Raw genomic sequence first — 15,918 nt, forward strand, 5'->3', positions numbered from 1 at the left:
TTCCTGTGTCTTCTAGATGAAGACATCATCAGATTCCATCAAGTAGTGCCATTTCCCAACACTCCGTCCTTGACTTAAGAGCGCTTCTTCCCAGTGCAACCTCTCACTATCCTCTGTACTGTCATACCCGAGACGCACCTGCCCTAACATTTTATCATGGAATAAGAGTTCAACTTTGAATACAGAGACAGTGACACAAGTCGTCGTCAGATCGTCTAAATCGACCGATGGCAAATCAAATGTTAATGATTCATTAAACACGGGATAAGACGAGTTGTTTTGGTCTCGTGTTCGTTTTTGGATGACATCTCCAAATCGTTGTGACACATCCACTGTCACATAGGTATCTGAAAAATAGTGAAAGAGAACGGTTAAATGTTTATCGCATTTCAAGGCTGAAACCTCAAGTTAGCGTGAGTTAAAATGAGTTTAATCCATATAGCAACGAAACCACTGCCACAACACCTACATGACTAATGCTATTATATTATAATAATGATAAAACATAGCACTTACCACATGATTTGCCGGTAGAAGCAAGTCCCGTCACCCTCCCTATGTTCACTAGGAGTTCCTTTTGTATGGTGTTTATATTCAGACTCAAACCGATGTGGCCGATATCTTCCTAACGACCAAAATAAAAATACATGACTTTTTCATATTTTCATTATTCAAATCACAAGTGTAATGTATACAGAAGGAATCACATTTACAATACGTATCATAGTATAATTGTTAAGGTTGTATTACACATTATTACTGACGTGAAGTAATGTTGGTTGATTGGTTTGTTGTTTAACGCCGTACTCAACAATATTCCACCTGTATGACGGCGGTCTGTAAATGATCGAGTCTGGACCAGACAATCCAGTGATTAATATCATGATTAAGAAATGTTAATACAGGTGAGCCAGAGACTTAAATGTAATAAGGTGTATTCAGATACTTACCTTCCTGTTCGTCTTTTTTTCAATGTTCCTCCATACTCGTGTCTCTGCATGTATATCATACTTGCATAGGGCAACATTGATTTCCCCAATGATTTCCTTTGGCTTATATGGTATATTATTGTATATCTTCAATTGAAGAGTCATTGTCTGAACATCCCTTAACTTGATGTTGGAGAAGAAAAACTCTTCGTTATAATATGGATCTTTCGTATGCTTTTGTTCCTTTGAAAACTGTTTTTGGAGTTTGCATGGCACCAAACAAAGCTGAACATATACATTCATATTGTAATCCGATGTTTTGTAACCACCAACATTTACACCTCTCAGTAGTACTACTTTTAACTGTTTTTTGTCGCGCAAGTATGTAAAATCAAACTTGAGTTCCCCCAGTTCTGCACGTAGTTTTGGGCCAATGCTTGAGGTAGAGATCGGCGTTGTGGAGCCGCTGGGGACTCGGGAAGGATTGGGACTAGATCCCCCGTTTAATGAACGTGTTTTGCGGGAAGTATTCAAATGAGTCCAAACATCTCTAGTGTCCTTTACTGAGTTGTACTTTCTGTGAAATTTGGATTTCACGGACTGTTTGGCAATGCTTTTCCCATCACTGCTGGAGATTGAATGCGATTTCTTGCTAATGTCGCTCTTCTCAGATTCCTCCGTATGTAGTTGTGTCATGGATTCTATGCTAGGCAGTGAGGATCGCCGACGATATTGGTTCGGTGAACGTATGGTACAATCTCGTCTCTGAAGCGGATCTTCTTCCATAAATTCATATGATACCATCCGATGATGAATGATGTCTTGCCTCGGAGGTGACATCGGTGGTTTTCTGTTTATCTTTTTCCTGTAAAAAGATCCCACCTGCTCTTGATCAAGCTGTCCAAAATACACAGATGGAATATCTTCTATTGAAGGAAAGGAAGGAGATTGTGGATTTATGTTCCATGGAAAGTTTGCCAAATCAGTATCGTTGCCATCAAAATCCTCATGTGTGCTTGATTGATTACATTCACGTGTCTTCCATGACGTCATACATGCTTTGAACTGGTTCTGCTTTAGGAGTTCCAGTTTAGATATGCCAGCAACTGCTTTCGTCTTCTTAGTTTCATGGCTATGAAATGCAAGGCCTGAGTTTAACACCAGCTCTTCCTCTACACAAAGATTTCTTTCCTCAGAATGTTGTGAAAGGGATACCAAATCTGGTATGACGAATGTAGGGACTGTTTGCGGTGTCAGGTATGGACCGTCACTTTGTGGATTTTCCTTGGTGAAGACTTGTCGAACATCTTTTCGAATCCCAAGTAATTTGACTTGACACCACCTCCTGAATTCTCGGAGTGAATCCATGTTGAAATCCTTAAACAATTAAGATGCAAATGAAATTGAAATGTGGTTCTTCAGTTCAGTTATGAGAATGGCCATTTTTTAAGTATCCGTGCGTGTAACTGATTCATATATAATATACTGTACTTACAATTTGAACCGCTGGATTTTGATCATATGTGGAAGTCATAAAGGACTTTGCATAAAGTAAAATGTTGAGATGCTATGAAATGACTCACCTGTGAAAACGGTCTGTGTCTTGTTCTACGACCCGGCCACTCAATGATACGAGAGATATATTCTTTCTCTTTTTTAGAAGAGAAAATAGCTACGTCACACCACACCTCTGTATGGGTCGTCTCCTGTCGTTGTGTTGTGAAAAACATGTTTCACTGCTTCTTCACAGTATGTCACGGTTTTTAAAAACATTTTGACAAATACAATGTTTTTCTAGTACACCAAGAATAGATATATATATATATATATTCTTACGTGATTGTTGTCATGGGAAACGATCTAGAAACACAGGGTAATATGACACATTATTATCCAGGTCTGTAGCACCTCGGAATGAACCACCTCAGGAAGTTTATGTGCCCGTTTTATATTATATAACATATCGTGTGCTGTCTGTAACTTCCTTGGCCAACATCTGCCTATTCTTGTGTTTTAAAACGCCTTGACATTTATTGTTACATTAGAATGTCATATATTTATTTGATTGTTTGTATATTGTTTAACGCCACACTCAGGACTATTTCAGCGACATGATGATGGTTTGTAAATAATCGAGTCTGGACAAGACAATCCAGTGATTGACATCAATTGGGATACTATCACATGCATCAACCGAGTCGGCGAGCCTGATCACACGATCCCGTTAGTCGCCTCTTGCGACAATCATCGTCGCCCTTTAGGGCGGGCATGGGGTTGCTGAAGGCATATTCCAACCCGGATCTTCTCGGATTAGAAACTGACATGCAGAAATATTACCGAGAAACATTTCAACCCAACTCACACCCCCGATGCACAGCCAGTTACAGCGGTATGAGACACAGTATTACTGACAGCCTTCCGAGTCTGTGACTGTGGCTAATCGACTCGATGTCAGATTACCTACACGCTGAGATGTTTAGTTACATTAGAAGGCTTTCACCGGTAGATGAGGTCATCCAGAAGCTGCAACTGGCTGCGTAACGGGTGACTCAAACTTATGATAGTATATTTAATACGACACTATGCAGGCGTACACCGAGAGACATATTTCCCTGCAAGTAAAGTGATTCAGTGAGTTGAGTTTTATATATTGTAGTCATGTGGAGAATGGGACGTTGACCGACGCTTTAAATAACCACACAAACGTTCACATGTCTTATCTGTTGAATCGATTCAATACTGCATGAAGCGTGTATAAAATACTTCAAATTGGTCAAGGCGCTTCACTTCGAAGGGATGTCATCAGTGTTTTTCGGCAACAAATCGGCTTTCGGCAGATATTCTTGTTTCCGTGAATATAGCTGCACTCGAGGGCATTGCGAACTGTAACCAGTTATTAATAATATCAAATCGAAATCAACGTATCAATTCACTCCATTAATTACAAAATACATATGAAGTCGTAAAATGGTGGACCAGTACCCTCAGGACGTGCGTTCGAATTCCTGATTATGGTGCTTGGTTTGTCATTACTTTACCTACATTGTAGGCTTGTGGTATATGTATACGACCTGCGTCAATATATAATATACCATCGATGTGAACGACGGAAGGGCAAAACATGTGACTGGCAATATCTCGGTTAAGTCTAAGTTATATATGTATATATCCTTTACTGACGTGTTCATGTACTTTACGTGTATGGAGGATGAATAAAAGCTGTTTAGTTTATTGCCATTGCGTGCCTTGGAATTGTAAGTTCCCAATTCTGCAGACACGGAGCTGGGAATGAAAAGAGTAATTTCCAACTGATACAATTCTATAGGTAAGCTGAGAATGTCAATACCAGGCAGTTATTGCGGACCATTCAAAAAGCGACACTTTGTTTGGAAAGAACACTACTCGCATGATGTGTGGTATTGGTTGCTATACTTGTTAGAAAGTCCCAGAACACAGTGTCAAACGTATTTTTAAGGATAGATGGGACTAGATGATTATTGTAAAATGCACCTGCCCTTATCCAACCACGTCAACTCGAAGGGAATAAAAATACATGGCGAGTTATCTGGTGTTCGAAACGTTTGTCCTATTCAAAGATCATAGTTCCGACATGGATGCTGATGGCATGTTAAGCTTATGGACGTTTTATTGTTATATGTCAGTATTCTCTGTGAGTAGTACTCTCAAAATTTGTCGCGTTCATCCCTGTTGTTAGAATTAAATTTGATACAAGGCGTAGAACGCCCATCATCTCCCCTATACAATCCCTCACCATCTCACACTCACCTTTTCAATCAAAAAAAACCCTGAATGAATTACACCGTATGGTTTAAAAATTCACCTTCCAGCGTATCATTCAGAGTTGTATCTACGTTTGTCGTTTTTAATGGAAAAATAATCTGGAAACAGCTTGAGTAAGTTCATAGTACATATCCCTTTCGCCAACATGAACATTTGAAAAAGCTCAGAAGTATTAGTTGAAACAGACACGATTGCATAAAGAATAAGAACTACGAGTACAACGCAACCGTTATGGTGATATTCCCTACAAATATTGTCATTATGATAAAAGCAAAATTGGTGGAATAATTCAGACAAAGCTCATAAACTATATACGCGGTGTGTCTGAAAGATTTTGAGTCTAAATGATGGACTACGTTGATGGACATGCTTGCCGTAAAAGGCGACTATGCTTGTCGTAAAAGGCGACTAACGGGATGGGTTGGTCAGACTCGCTGACTTGGTTGATGCATGTCATCGGTCCCAATTGCGTGGATCGATGCTCACGATATTAATCACTGGATTGTCAGGTCCAGACTCGATTATTTACAGACCACCGGCATATAGCTGGAATATTGCTGAGTTCGGCGTTAAACAACAAACCAACCAACCAACCAACTTTGATGGAGATGGTTCCTAATTAATTTTGAACATAAGGCCCTCAGAGGTCCACACACTTCTACCAACGGGGCTGGATCCCAATGACATAGAAGGACTCCTTTTGGAGGAGTTAGAAGGACTCATTTTGGAGCAGTTAAAAGGCCTCCACATCATTTACATAAGGCTTGCCAGACAGTTATTTCTTCAAGTTTTGGAAGAGGTGGAAATCAATGATATCAAGATCACAACTACGGACTGCAGCCATTGCGACATCAGACTTGTTCATGGGTACATTCTCCTGATGGAACAACACACCTTTAGTTTTCCACGAAACGTTTAGACTTCAAGTTGATATTCTCATTGTGTTTCCCTTTCCCCAGACAACAGAAACCACAACCTTGTCAGCTAATGGAACAGACTTTGCCTTTTTCATCGGAGTTCTGTTACAGGTTTCCATTGCTCTGACTGTTGTTTATGTCTCTGGCTGATAGCTGTGAACCAAAGTCACATCCATGGTTACATTATTACTCAGCAAATCAGCTGGGTCTGCTTCAAAATGACGTAAATTCACACGAGAGGAGAGTGACCCGAAGTTCCTAAACCTTAGTCGAGCCAAGTTCATTCCTCCGAATGTTCTCACCTCTCGCATGAGAGATGTCTAATTCATTGGCTGTAACGTGTGATGAATAGACGAACATCCATTATCATATCATGTGACATTTATATCATCATCGTTTTCCAAAGTGCTGGCAGACGAAGGTCTTGCAAAACTTAGATCATCTTCCATCTCTTACCTCTTGAACTTCGCTGCCCTCTTCTTAGAAATGGAAGGACGTCATCCCTTAATGATGGCATAGAAGACTGTTAGAGTCTGCCCTTTCAGTTGGAGATACTTGATGACATGAGCGCAGAAGCCAGTTTTGTCCATTAAAATCAACAGAAAATACCCAGTCACTGTTCCAAATGCAGCCTGGACGCAGTAGAGTTTTGTACTTAATACATGCGAACTGATAAGGCTGACTTACAAATCAGTCGTATTTATGCTTTTCTACCATATCTCGTCCTTACATTACATCTATAGCAATCCATTTAGCACTCTACTGTGCTTGAAATCGGGACCAGCCATACCACTTAATCTAGTGTGAGGTCTGTTTTCTGTAGCTGGAGAGCAGGGTGCCGATATCAGACCAACGTGGTCATAATAGTTTGTAGATTTGATCATAAGGTAACATTGTCTGTACGAAATATTGTGCTGACGGACACAAGAAATGCCAAATGGGAACCTTTGTCTGGTAATCTGAGTGGAGCTACCACTAATTATACCTCTAATAAATTCATTAACTGAGGTTCAAGTGAATGACAACAAATACACAGGTTATACCAGTAAACATGGATGACAACAAGGGTGTAGCAATCGCATTATCCACACAATCCAAAATCCGAAAATGCTTTCACTTCAGGGATGCATTTTATTATTATTAAATTCTAACCATCAGGGGTATTATTATCCCCTGCCACGAAGTGGAAGGGGGATATAGGAATGGGTGCCGTCCGTCCGGTCTTCCGTCCGGCCGTCCTTCTGTCCGTCCGTCACATTTCGTTTCCGGAGCAGATCTTGAAAACCGTACCATATTTCTTCACCAAACTTGGCACATAGATAGATCTAGTGGTGAACTGGTGCCTTTTGATAGTTTGGGATATTAAAAAAAGTTATTTTTCGAGTTTCAATGGCAACGACTTTGATTTAGACTGAAAATGGTGGTAGTCCTCGTTTCCGGAGCAGATCTTGAAAACAGACCATTTTCTTCACCATATTTTGCACATTGATAGGTCTAGTGGTGAACTGGTGCATTTTGATAGTTTGGGATTTTTTTAAAAAGTTATTTTTCGAGTTTCCATGGCAACGACTTTGACTTTGACTGAAAATGGCGGTAGTCCTCGTTTACAGAGCAGATCCGAAAAACGTACTATATTTCTTTACCAAACTTGGCACATAATGTCATCTTACAGTATTGAATACATTTCCTTTCTTGTTAAGTTTTGCATTGCTTGAGCGTATGTTCCTCCAAAAGTCATGGACACAGTTGTTGCATTCACTGACTAACTTCATACAGAAACACAACTCATTACAAATACAACAGTGTAACTGATCTTAAACTTACTCAACTGTATAAACACTATATATTCTTGTCAACCATACTCTGTACTTCACTTGCTTGATAATGGTGTTAGAACCTACACCAAAACCATCGCTCCTGATTGTAATAATGAAGTTGTTCGTCCATATGTCTCATCCTTACTCATTACAAATTCAGTAACATATTCTATCATAAACTGCAGATGGAAAAACAACACCAGTAATAGCATTTTTTTAGTGCTGCAATTAGGCCATTTACAAAAAGGCCCAGTGAACATAGTTTACAGGAGCTAATGCATTGCACACACCCGACCTGTCATATTGGCGGGGGATGTGAGTATTTCATGCTTGTTTAAATAAGAACATCCGGGAAGCTTCGGCTTCCACCGTTCTTTTTGTCTGTTTGTTTAGGCTAAACATGCGCCCTTTTTCGAAATCTTTATTCATCACGGGTAACCAATCAGTGCTTAAAAATGCGTAAGCGTTGGACAGCCGAGAAGAAGTCAGCGATTAGTGCCCCTTTAAAGAAATGCCTGTAAAAGATAGTGAACTGATGAGTAAAATCCTGTGGTGCCTACGACGGTGACGATTGGTCATAGGGGACACACAGACGGGTCGACTTGGCCACCTTAATTTGTCTTGCAAAGTTTGTCTTTAGTTGCTAGAGGTCCTATAGGCCTTTGAGTTCGAAGCCCAGGTTCTCCCTGATGATGATCTAGGTCTGTCAGCACCATACCCGTGCACATCGGTTTCACCAAAGTGGTTAAAAACCTGGACTAGAATTTGTTCCAAGCAACATACATGTATGCTCGTCGTAAGAGGCAACATAATAGGTAGGCATTAAACCACCCACTCTCATTGATTGCATTTCGACAACATTTTGATTGTGAAACGTCACTTAATGGTCGGTAGTGCGAAAAATATAAGTACCAAACATTTCCATAATGATAAGAAATAATAGTCTATTGTACGATTCAGAAAGGTATCTAGAATGCAACCTCGTCGCAACCAAGGGAGTGATAGCATTCTTTTTACGGTTAGATGCATTTAAACTGGTTACATGAATAATTAAATTATCAATGCATGGAAGGAAAGGCATGTTGGTGTGTCATTTGTGTTTAATATCAGTGTACATCCATGGACATATTTGCATGATGAATAAAAGAATAACGATTAAGAGGATGACAGAATGAATATATACATTGATTAAATAAAAAAGACATTGTCTGAAGAGACGTGTAATCAAGTGTTTACTTGAATTTACTTGATTTTTTTTTTAATTCAACAATATTACCACTGAAACTTCTTGGTCAAACCATCGGGTCTCACCAATACTTTCTGCATTGGTCGAGTGTAAAGCGGAACAGAATCCTTACATTGTTTAATAGAGCTATACATGTTATTAACCTAATGTTAAATGTTAACTGAACTCTTGTAATAAATTTGTAGGCGTACACGGATTTATGCGCCCCGCGTTAGGTTTTAAATCACTGTACCCCAAGTGATACTGCTACAACGAATTTATTTACCGACATGATTTCATCTGCCAAAAATCAAAACAAATTCAAAATTTATAGAAAACAGCTGTTCGATTGAGCCGAGGTTATCTTGGGCTACATGTATGTCAAGTGACGTTCATTGACTAGGAAAAAGCTTCGAAGCGGGGTATAATGAATTCATTCTCCCGCTCAGTAATTCAAGTGCAGCGTGTTTTCTTCGTGGCGGGGTATAAGGGAGTTATTCTCCCCATGAGAAATTTATTTCCCTCCCAGGCGGGATACATAGTATTTTATCAAGATCACGTGAACAAATAAGGTCTCATTATTATGCCATGGAAGTATGATAATAAATGTCCGTGTCCAGTGGCAAACGCATAAGTCACTTTTATGTAGGTGCACGATTATATTACATAGCAAGCACTGTGAATTGTGTGCCATAGCAAGTACGACATCCTGCTGTTGAGTGATGATCCCAGTGATGATACAGAAGCATATGGCAGTTCAAGATAGTGCTTGTAGCCGTCATAAGATAGAAAACTGAATGTACTGTTCACAATATCTATTGTAGAAAAATAGGAGAAAGCGGTATCATAAACCTTTGATAAACGATTTATCGTCATTTGGTTTTACATTAATAGTATTCCTCCGCAGATTCCATGATGTAATGCCAACGACTCACATCACAACCCATGTTCTGTGTAATCTCTCGCCAATGGAGAATCTCACTATCTTCTGTTGCATCACACCCGAATCGCACTTGGCCTATTACAGTGTCGCTTCGAATACGGTCATGGTCCAAGACTGTGAGACAGACCGACATACAACGTAATATATCGGGCCTGATGCTGCATATGTCGAAAGTCAGCGCTTCCTTGAACACCGGATGTGACACCTTGCGCCGAATGCGGGTCTGCTGTCGTGTTGGTTCTTCACCCGGCTGACTAAATTCAACTCGCACATAGGGATCTGGAAAATTGAAAGGTTTTTTAATCTGCAGTACATGGTTTCAGAAATTGTTGTTCGGCATTCACTGTCTTAGTACAAACTGCGTCAATACAAAATGTGTCGCACATCAACAGTATACATCAAATATCAATATATCTTAAGGAACATATGTCACTTTATCTCCAGTAGTTCACCTCATCGTCATGTCACTAACAGTGTGTACAATTGAGTGAGTATGGTTTTATGCCGTTTTTACAATATTCAAGCAGTATCTCGGCGGGGCACACTAGAAATGGGCTTCACACATTGTGCCCATGTGGGAATCTAACCCGAGCCTTCGGCTTGACTAGCGAACCCTTTCATCACTGGGCTACCCCGCCGCTCAAGAGTTTAGGAGAACAGCAATGGGTTGAGTGAGCATGTTTAACGGCTCTCAGTTATATTTTTACATACCAGTTTCCTTAAGGAGGAAAGTCCGAAGTGATGCATGTCGTAGATGTTTACCACTTTGTGAAACCAACCAGCAAGGATATGTTACAGATACACCAAGGTTCATTATCAAGAAGAAACTCGAGTGAATGGGTTAATTTTTTAGTCACGGCGGCAATATTTCAGCCATAATGTCACTTGACCAAATTATACAATATTTATTTAAAAAAAACCTGTCGACGAAGGACAGTATTATAAGTAGCAATATATCACAGATTTACTTAAAACTAGTTGCAATATCTGATTATTGGGCAACGACACAATATAAAAATAGGGCTATAGATAGCCAGCAACACAGATAAGGTCACCATACTAGGCCCCAGGGGGACCATGCTACCCACATGATTCCCTCAGCAGGACACCTTTTCCCCAGTTAATGGCGAATGATGCAAGTTTAACAAGATTAAAAGTGAACAAATATTCTTCAGTTAAAAAAGAAGCAGATATAAATACACTTTGAACGAGGTGGTCTTACATACCCTCTCACAGGGACAATAATTTTTCGCCCCTTCAAATACTGTCATGGGCATTGCCACGAACAATCTCAGTTAATAATCAAATAATTCCAATTTATAAAATCAAACTGTGTGAATTAGTTATAAATCTTTTACAATGTTAATGAATTAACATTGCTAAAAAGGTCCTCAACAGTTTCTAACAGAAATATGTATCCCTTGTAATCGAAAAATCAATGCAGATAAGAAGGGCATGCTTCACTGTGATTCTTTCATCACAAGGGATACCAAACGGAGGATCCTCACCCTTTAATAAATATTCATGGGTATATCTACCGTGGTGAATACGGCATCGTCGCATAATGACCTCATCAAATCTGCACCGAAAATCCAAATAGGTGTATCCAATAGTGGGTTCATGTAATTTGTCTACTTGGTGTCTCACTTCTTTTGTATTTGATCACGGATGTAAGATCGAATTACAGGTTTAAGATTATTGCATGGTAAAAGAAATGCTGTCACAGATTTGCTGAGTGCTGAGTGCTGTTTGCTGCAGCATCGGCCATTGTGTTACATGTTATGTCCATATGACTCGGAAACCAACAAAAGACGAAGTCGTATTGGCCAGTTGAAAGATCATTGTATAGTTCTAAGATATTTAAAATATTTTGATAAGTCGACGATTCATTATTCAGTGCTTGAAGACAAGAAAGAGAATCAGAAAAAATGAAAAGTGTTTACATGCAGACTGTCGATGAATATATACTATGACTGTAAGGATAGCATATGCCTCAGCAGCAGAAATAGAGCTATTGTCTTGTGACATATAATTTTGATATAATTCTTTATCCAAGGACAGTGTCACTTGCTACTTTGTCTCCGTCCTTGGACCCATCAGTAAAGATTGATCGACGAATATCAAATATATTTCTTAATTGTAAATATTCCTGTTCATATGCTAGTTAGTTTGTGTCAGATTTTATAAACCGTGTCAAGAAAATGTCTACTAGTAGCTTCACCAACTGCCATGGGAGGAGTTGTCAAAAACCGATAAGGAGATTTAATATTCAGATCTAGATTGGCAGCACTAAGATGGGATTTGGTCCGATTCCAAGTGGAGGAACGAGCTTTGGTTTCTTCTGAAACAGTTGTTCATAGAAGGGATTAAAAACGGAGCCAGAAGCAGGATTGGAGGGATTTGATGGTTATTTAGAAATATTTTGAAGAGACAATTAAGTCCGGCGTTGTTTTAAGGACGGTGAATCAGCCTCCGCATAGAGACCGTCAATAGGAGATGTTCGAAAGGCAACAAGACATAGATGATCGATTGAATCTACTTTTTGAAAATTACTCCTGCTAACTCCAGCATACACAATTCAGCCATAGTCTAACTTAGACTGGATAAGTGATCTATATAAGTGGTGGAGGGTTGTCTGATCCCTTCGCAATTTGAGACGACTTTCGGCAAATCTAGGGCCTTCGGGCATTTAGTCTGCAGATATGTTATAGGTGGTAAAAACGTCATATGATGGTCGAAAATTAATCCCCGAAACTTGACTTCTTTTACTATCTTTATTGGAGGGCCGTCTGAAAATAGTTCGGTGTCTTTATGGGGTTCATATTTCGACACAAATGTATACAATTTGTCTTGGTCTGTGAAAATTAAAAGCCATTGAGACACAACTGTAATTTTCGTTGGTATGCATATTTTTACCTCGACGTGAAACTGTGATTCGAACCCACCATCATAAGACCATGGCACGCCCAATGAATGTACATGTCACTCGGCTATTAAGGGGGCTGGGTCACTCCTGCCTCGACAAGGTAAGTACAGAAGAGCCTACAATAAGGTGAGATGCTAATGGTTCACTACATCTGTGTCCTAAGTTTACATATAGACGTTTCACGCATGGAACACTAATGCATTTGTCCGGTGAGCGACAGAGACCCCGTGTTTCAGAATTGTGAGCAATTACAAATGTCAAAAGTAAACTGCCCTCAGTGACCTGCGCCTTGAGCTATTTGCCTCGTTAGATGCCCTATTAACGCGACAACTGTCTGGATCATTATCCTGAGGACGAAGCGAAGGCAAGGTACTTTCTTCCGTCCATGCCTTTCATTAGTTTGGACAGGCATGGCCTTAATCATCGCGACGTAGTCATGAAATAATTTACTGGATCTGCCTCAGGTGACCTTATGTACTTACGCATGTTTAAATTATACACGGTTCAACAATGACGTCATATGATCGATTCAATCTGCGAATGGAAATCCAACTATTGATGCAGCATTATGTATAATTCACAGAAAATACTAGAAAAATAACATTACGCCTCAGAATTTGCGAAATATGATTTTAAATTGTGTGTTTAATAAAACTGGATAAATAATGTGCATATCTTAATGAAAGAATATTTCATCTCTAACACCCAACCCTGCCGTGCTAATTATTCATTTCAAACCTGTTTGATATTGCACATTAAAGAGGCGTGCAGTGGTTACACGCAATGTATCGATGAAGCCATTCCGGTTAGTTGTCAGAACCCACTAGAGCCTTCTACGTTGTAACCAGCTTTGGACTTCTATTACACCCAAAGAGGTTAACTTACAACTAATGTTCGCATCTCTTTGGGCTAACGTGGCTAAACTTGACAAGATTTGATCTAAAGTTCACTTAAATTGATAGCGTCAGTGCCAATAACGGTGCTATTCTGCCTTAGCATTACTGCAGGGTATTGCCCAAAGACATAATCAACCTTCAAATTTCACAGATTCTTAGTAGGTTTATCCTTGCTCAAAGGAGTACGGAGAGGTATTCCCAATCTCTACACTCACAGATGACAGTTAATAATGTAAAATCTCACAATTAAGGCAATGTAGGATGAAATCGTAGCTTCAGGGCAGACCGTGTTTCAGGTCGTATCTGCTGTAAACAAACCAAATAATTCGTCATGGATAATTGTTTGGTGGTACTGGAGGCAGTGTTATCTATAATTGTGCCTCTGGTGCCCAGCACCAGGATGGATACAGCCTCACCAAGGTAAGAAAGACTCACTTCCATAGGATTTGAACGTTACAAACGTCCATCTAACCTGAACAAGATATACACAACGTGGGAAGAATCTTTATATCTCCATATCTCTGTGGCATCGATTTTTATTTGCTGATGGTCTTACTCGACAGGCTGACAAACGGACAGATCAAACGGTGGACAAATGTGATTCGTGCATGATAGCAATCGAGGTATTATATGTGTTTTTCAGATTTATATATGATCCTGTTCTCAAATTAATGAGAAACCCACATATGTAACAAAGGTAGAGGATAGAGGATATTTCATAGAAAATGAATTATTTGAGATTTGGAAAAGAATCCTTTGTCAAAAAAGCTTTAACACATTATATTATTTCATCTTTATTTGAAATCGTTGTTTATCACCGTCGTCAGAAAAACGTCCTATTAATAATTGAGTTTCTGACCCGACAAACCAATGATTGATTTTATAAGCAAGGTTCGTGTGGAGTATTGAATGGTAAACATAAAACATATCGTTCGTTGCCTTGTTATCTCGTTGCACTAGAATCACCATATGACTTATCCACATGGAGGTCCATGGGGGTAAACAATTGCAGGTACATTTCTGGTTCGGGAATATCATTTATAGAATAGCAATAGGATCACATTTGGGCGATTGAACACGATTTCTTGGAACGAACGTGTCAGCGACATTTGCAAGCATTGTAACACCCATACCGAATTGTTTACCTCAAGGCAAAATGAATTAAGTGATCTCTTGATTCTTGGTCTCTAAATTCCTTTCGGCAGATTGCGTGCCTTGGTTAGAACTGTAATATTGTGACATTTTGCCAGAAGGGAGGCTCTTGTTTTTAAGCCAGGAATGGATTTCTCGCTATTCAAAGCTGTTCTTTTAGATTCTCCGAGAGCGTTAGTTAGCAGCGTGAGGTATTATTTGTCCAGTAATTGTACATCAGAAAAATGTCAAATGCAAACGCCATGAAAATAATTATTATCTGTACTGTGTCCAAAAAAGATTTTTGTCACATATTAACAAGAAATTTTCGTATGACATGGTTATAAACTGTGAATAGAGGTCTGCTTGATATAATTCTTTGATAGATTTATTGTCAACAAAGTGAGAGCTAAGCCTAAGCCGGGAACGATGAGGGATGAGATCTGTTCGTGTGTGCACACCTTACTGTTCCAGACGAGCATATGTCCATGACGAGATTATTCCAGACCGAGTGTTCAATTTCGCGATTATCGAATGGTAGGTTATTATACTACAAAGGTATTCATGGTGTAAATCACTGGATTGTCTGGTCCAGACTCGATTATTTACAGACCGCCGTCAAAAAGCTGGAATATTGCTGAGTGCGGCGTAAAACAACAACCCAAACCAAAATTCTCCAAAGTTTGGATCTGACACACACACATCAAACATATATAAGACCTATGAATGTACATTCCTTTGTCTCGAGAAGCAGCTGTGGTATCAGTATGAACCATGGGCACCCAATATGATTCCTTCATTTTAAAATGACCTTTTTCGAGGTTTAATTTCCCTTGGCTGTAAATGGCGCCAGCGTTCATCAATTTCAGCAGGGTCTCCCGGGGCAACAATACAGACGTGATCCATCAGTAATATGTCGCCTCAATTGCTCTCGACAATTTGCAAGGCCGTACTTAGATGTCCCTTGAACTCACAAATGTCTGTCCAGGGACTAGACCGACTTATGAAAACAGGAAACGATTTCAAACCAACGCGTAACTTCCTTACTAACAGCATGAACCTCCGCTCTTTATAACCTGTATCATTCGAATTCATCAACCACCTACTCTGAATATTAAGGAATATCAATACCGGTTCCAGGATGTGTGACCTTCCAATGGAAGCCCAACTGACGATTGATTTGATATCAAATACATAAATGATCGGAGAAGAGGAAGGTTTGAAAGCAATATATGAGTATACAAAATACCGTAAATATTTGTATCAAACAAGATAACAACATATAATCTAGTACTCCAGAGATTGGCATTAGTAACGAGAAGGCTATTCGCAA

General features: G+C 39.5%; 1 protein-coding gene across 2 annotated transcripts in view; it reads right to left on the bottom strand.

The window, feature by feature from the left end:
- Window positions 1-9,576: 9,576 nt before the first annotated feature.
- The window catches only part of LOC139469366 (synaptotagmin-C-like), a 46,541-nt gene continuing 40,199 nt past the window's right edge, over window positions 9,577-15,918 (bottom strand). For both annotated transcript variants that reach the window (XM_071251522.1, XM_071251531.1), the window contains exon 4: window positions 9,577-9,911. In XM_071251522.1, the coding sequence (XP_071107623.1) occupies window positions 9,577-9,911 (335 nt within the window). The remainder of the gene's footprint in view (window positions 9,912-15,918) is intronic.

This window comes from Haliotis cracherodii, unplaced genomic scaffold, assembly GCF_022045235.1.
Source record: "Haliotis cracherodii isolate W230 unplaced genomic scaffold, xgHalCrac1.p SCAF_1, whole genome shotgun sequence".
Lineage (NCBI taxonomy): Eukaryota > Metazoa > Mollusca > Gastropoda > Lepetellida > Haliotidae > Haliotis > Haliotis cracherodii.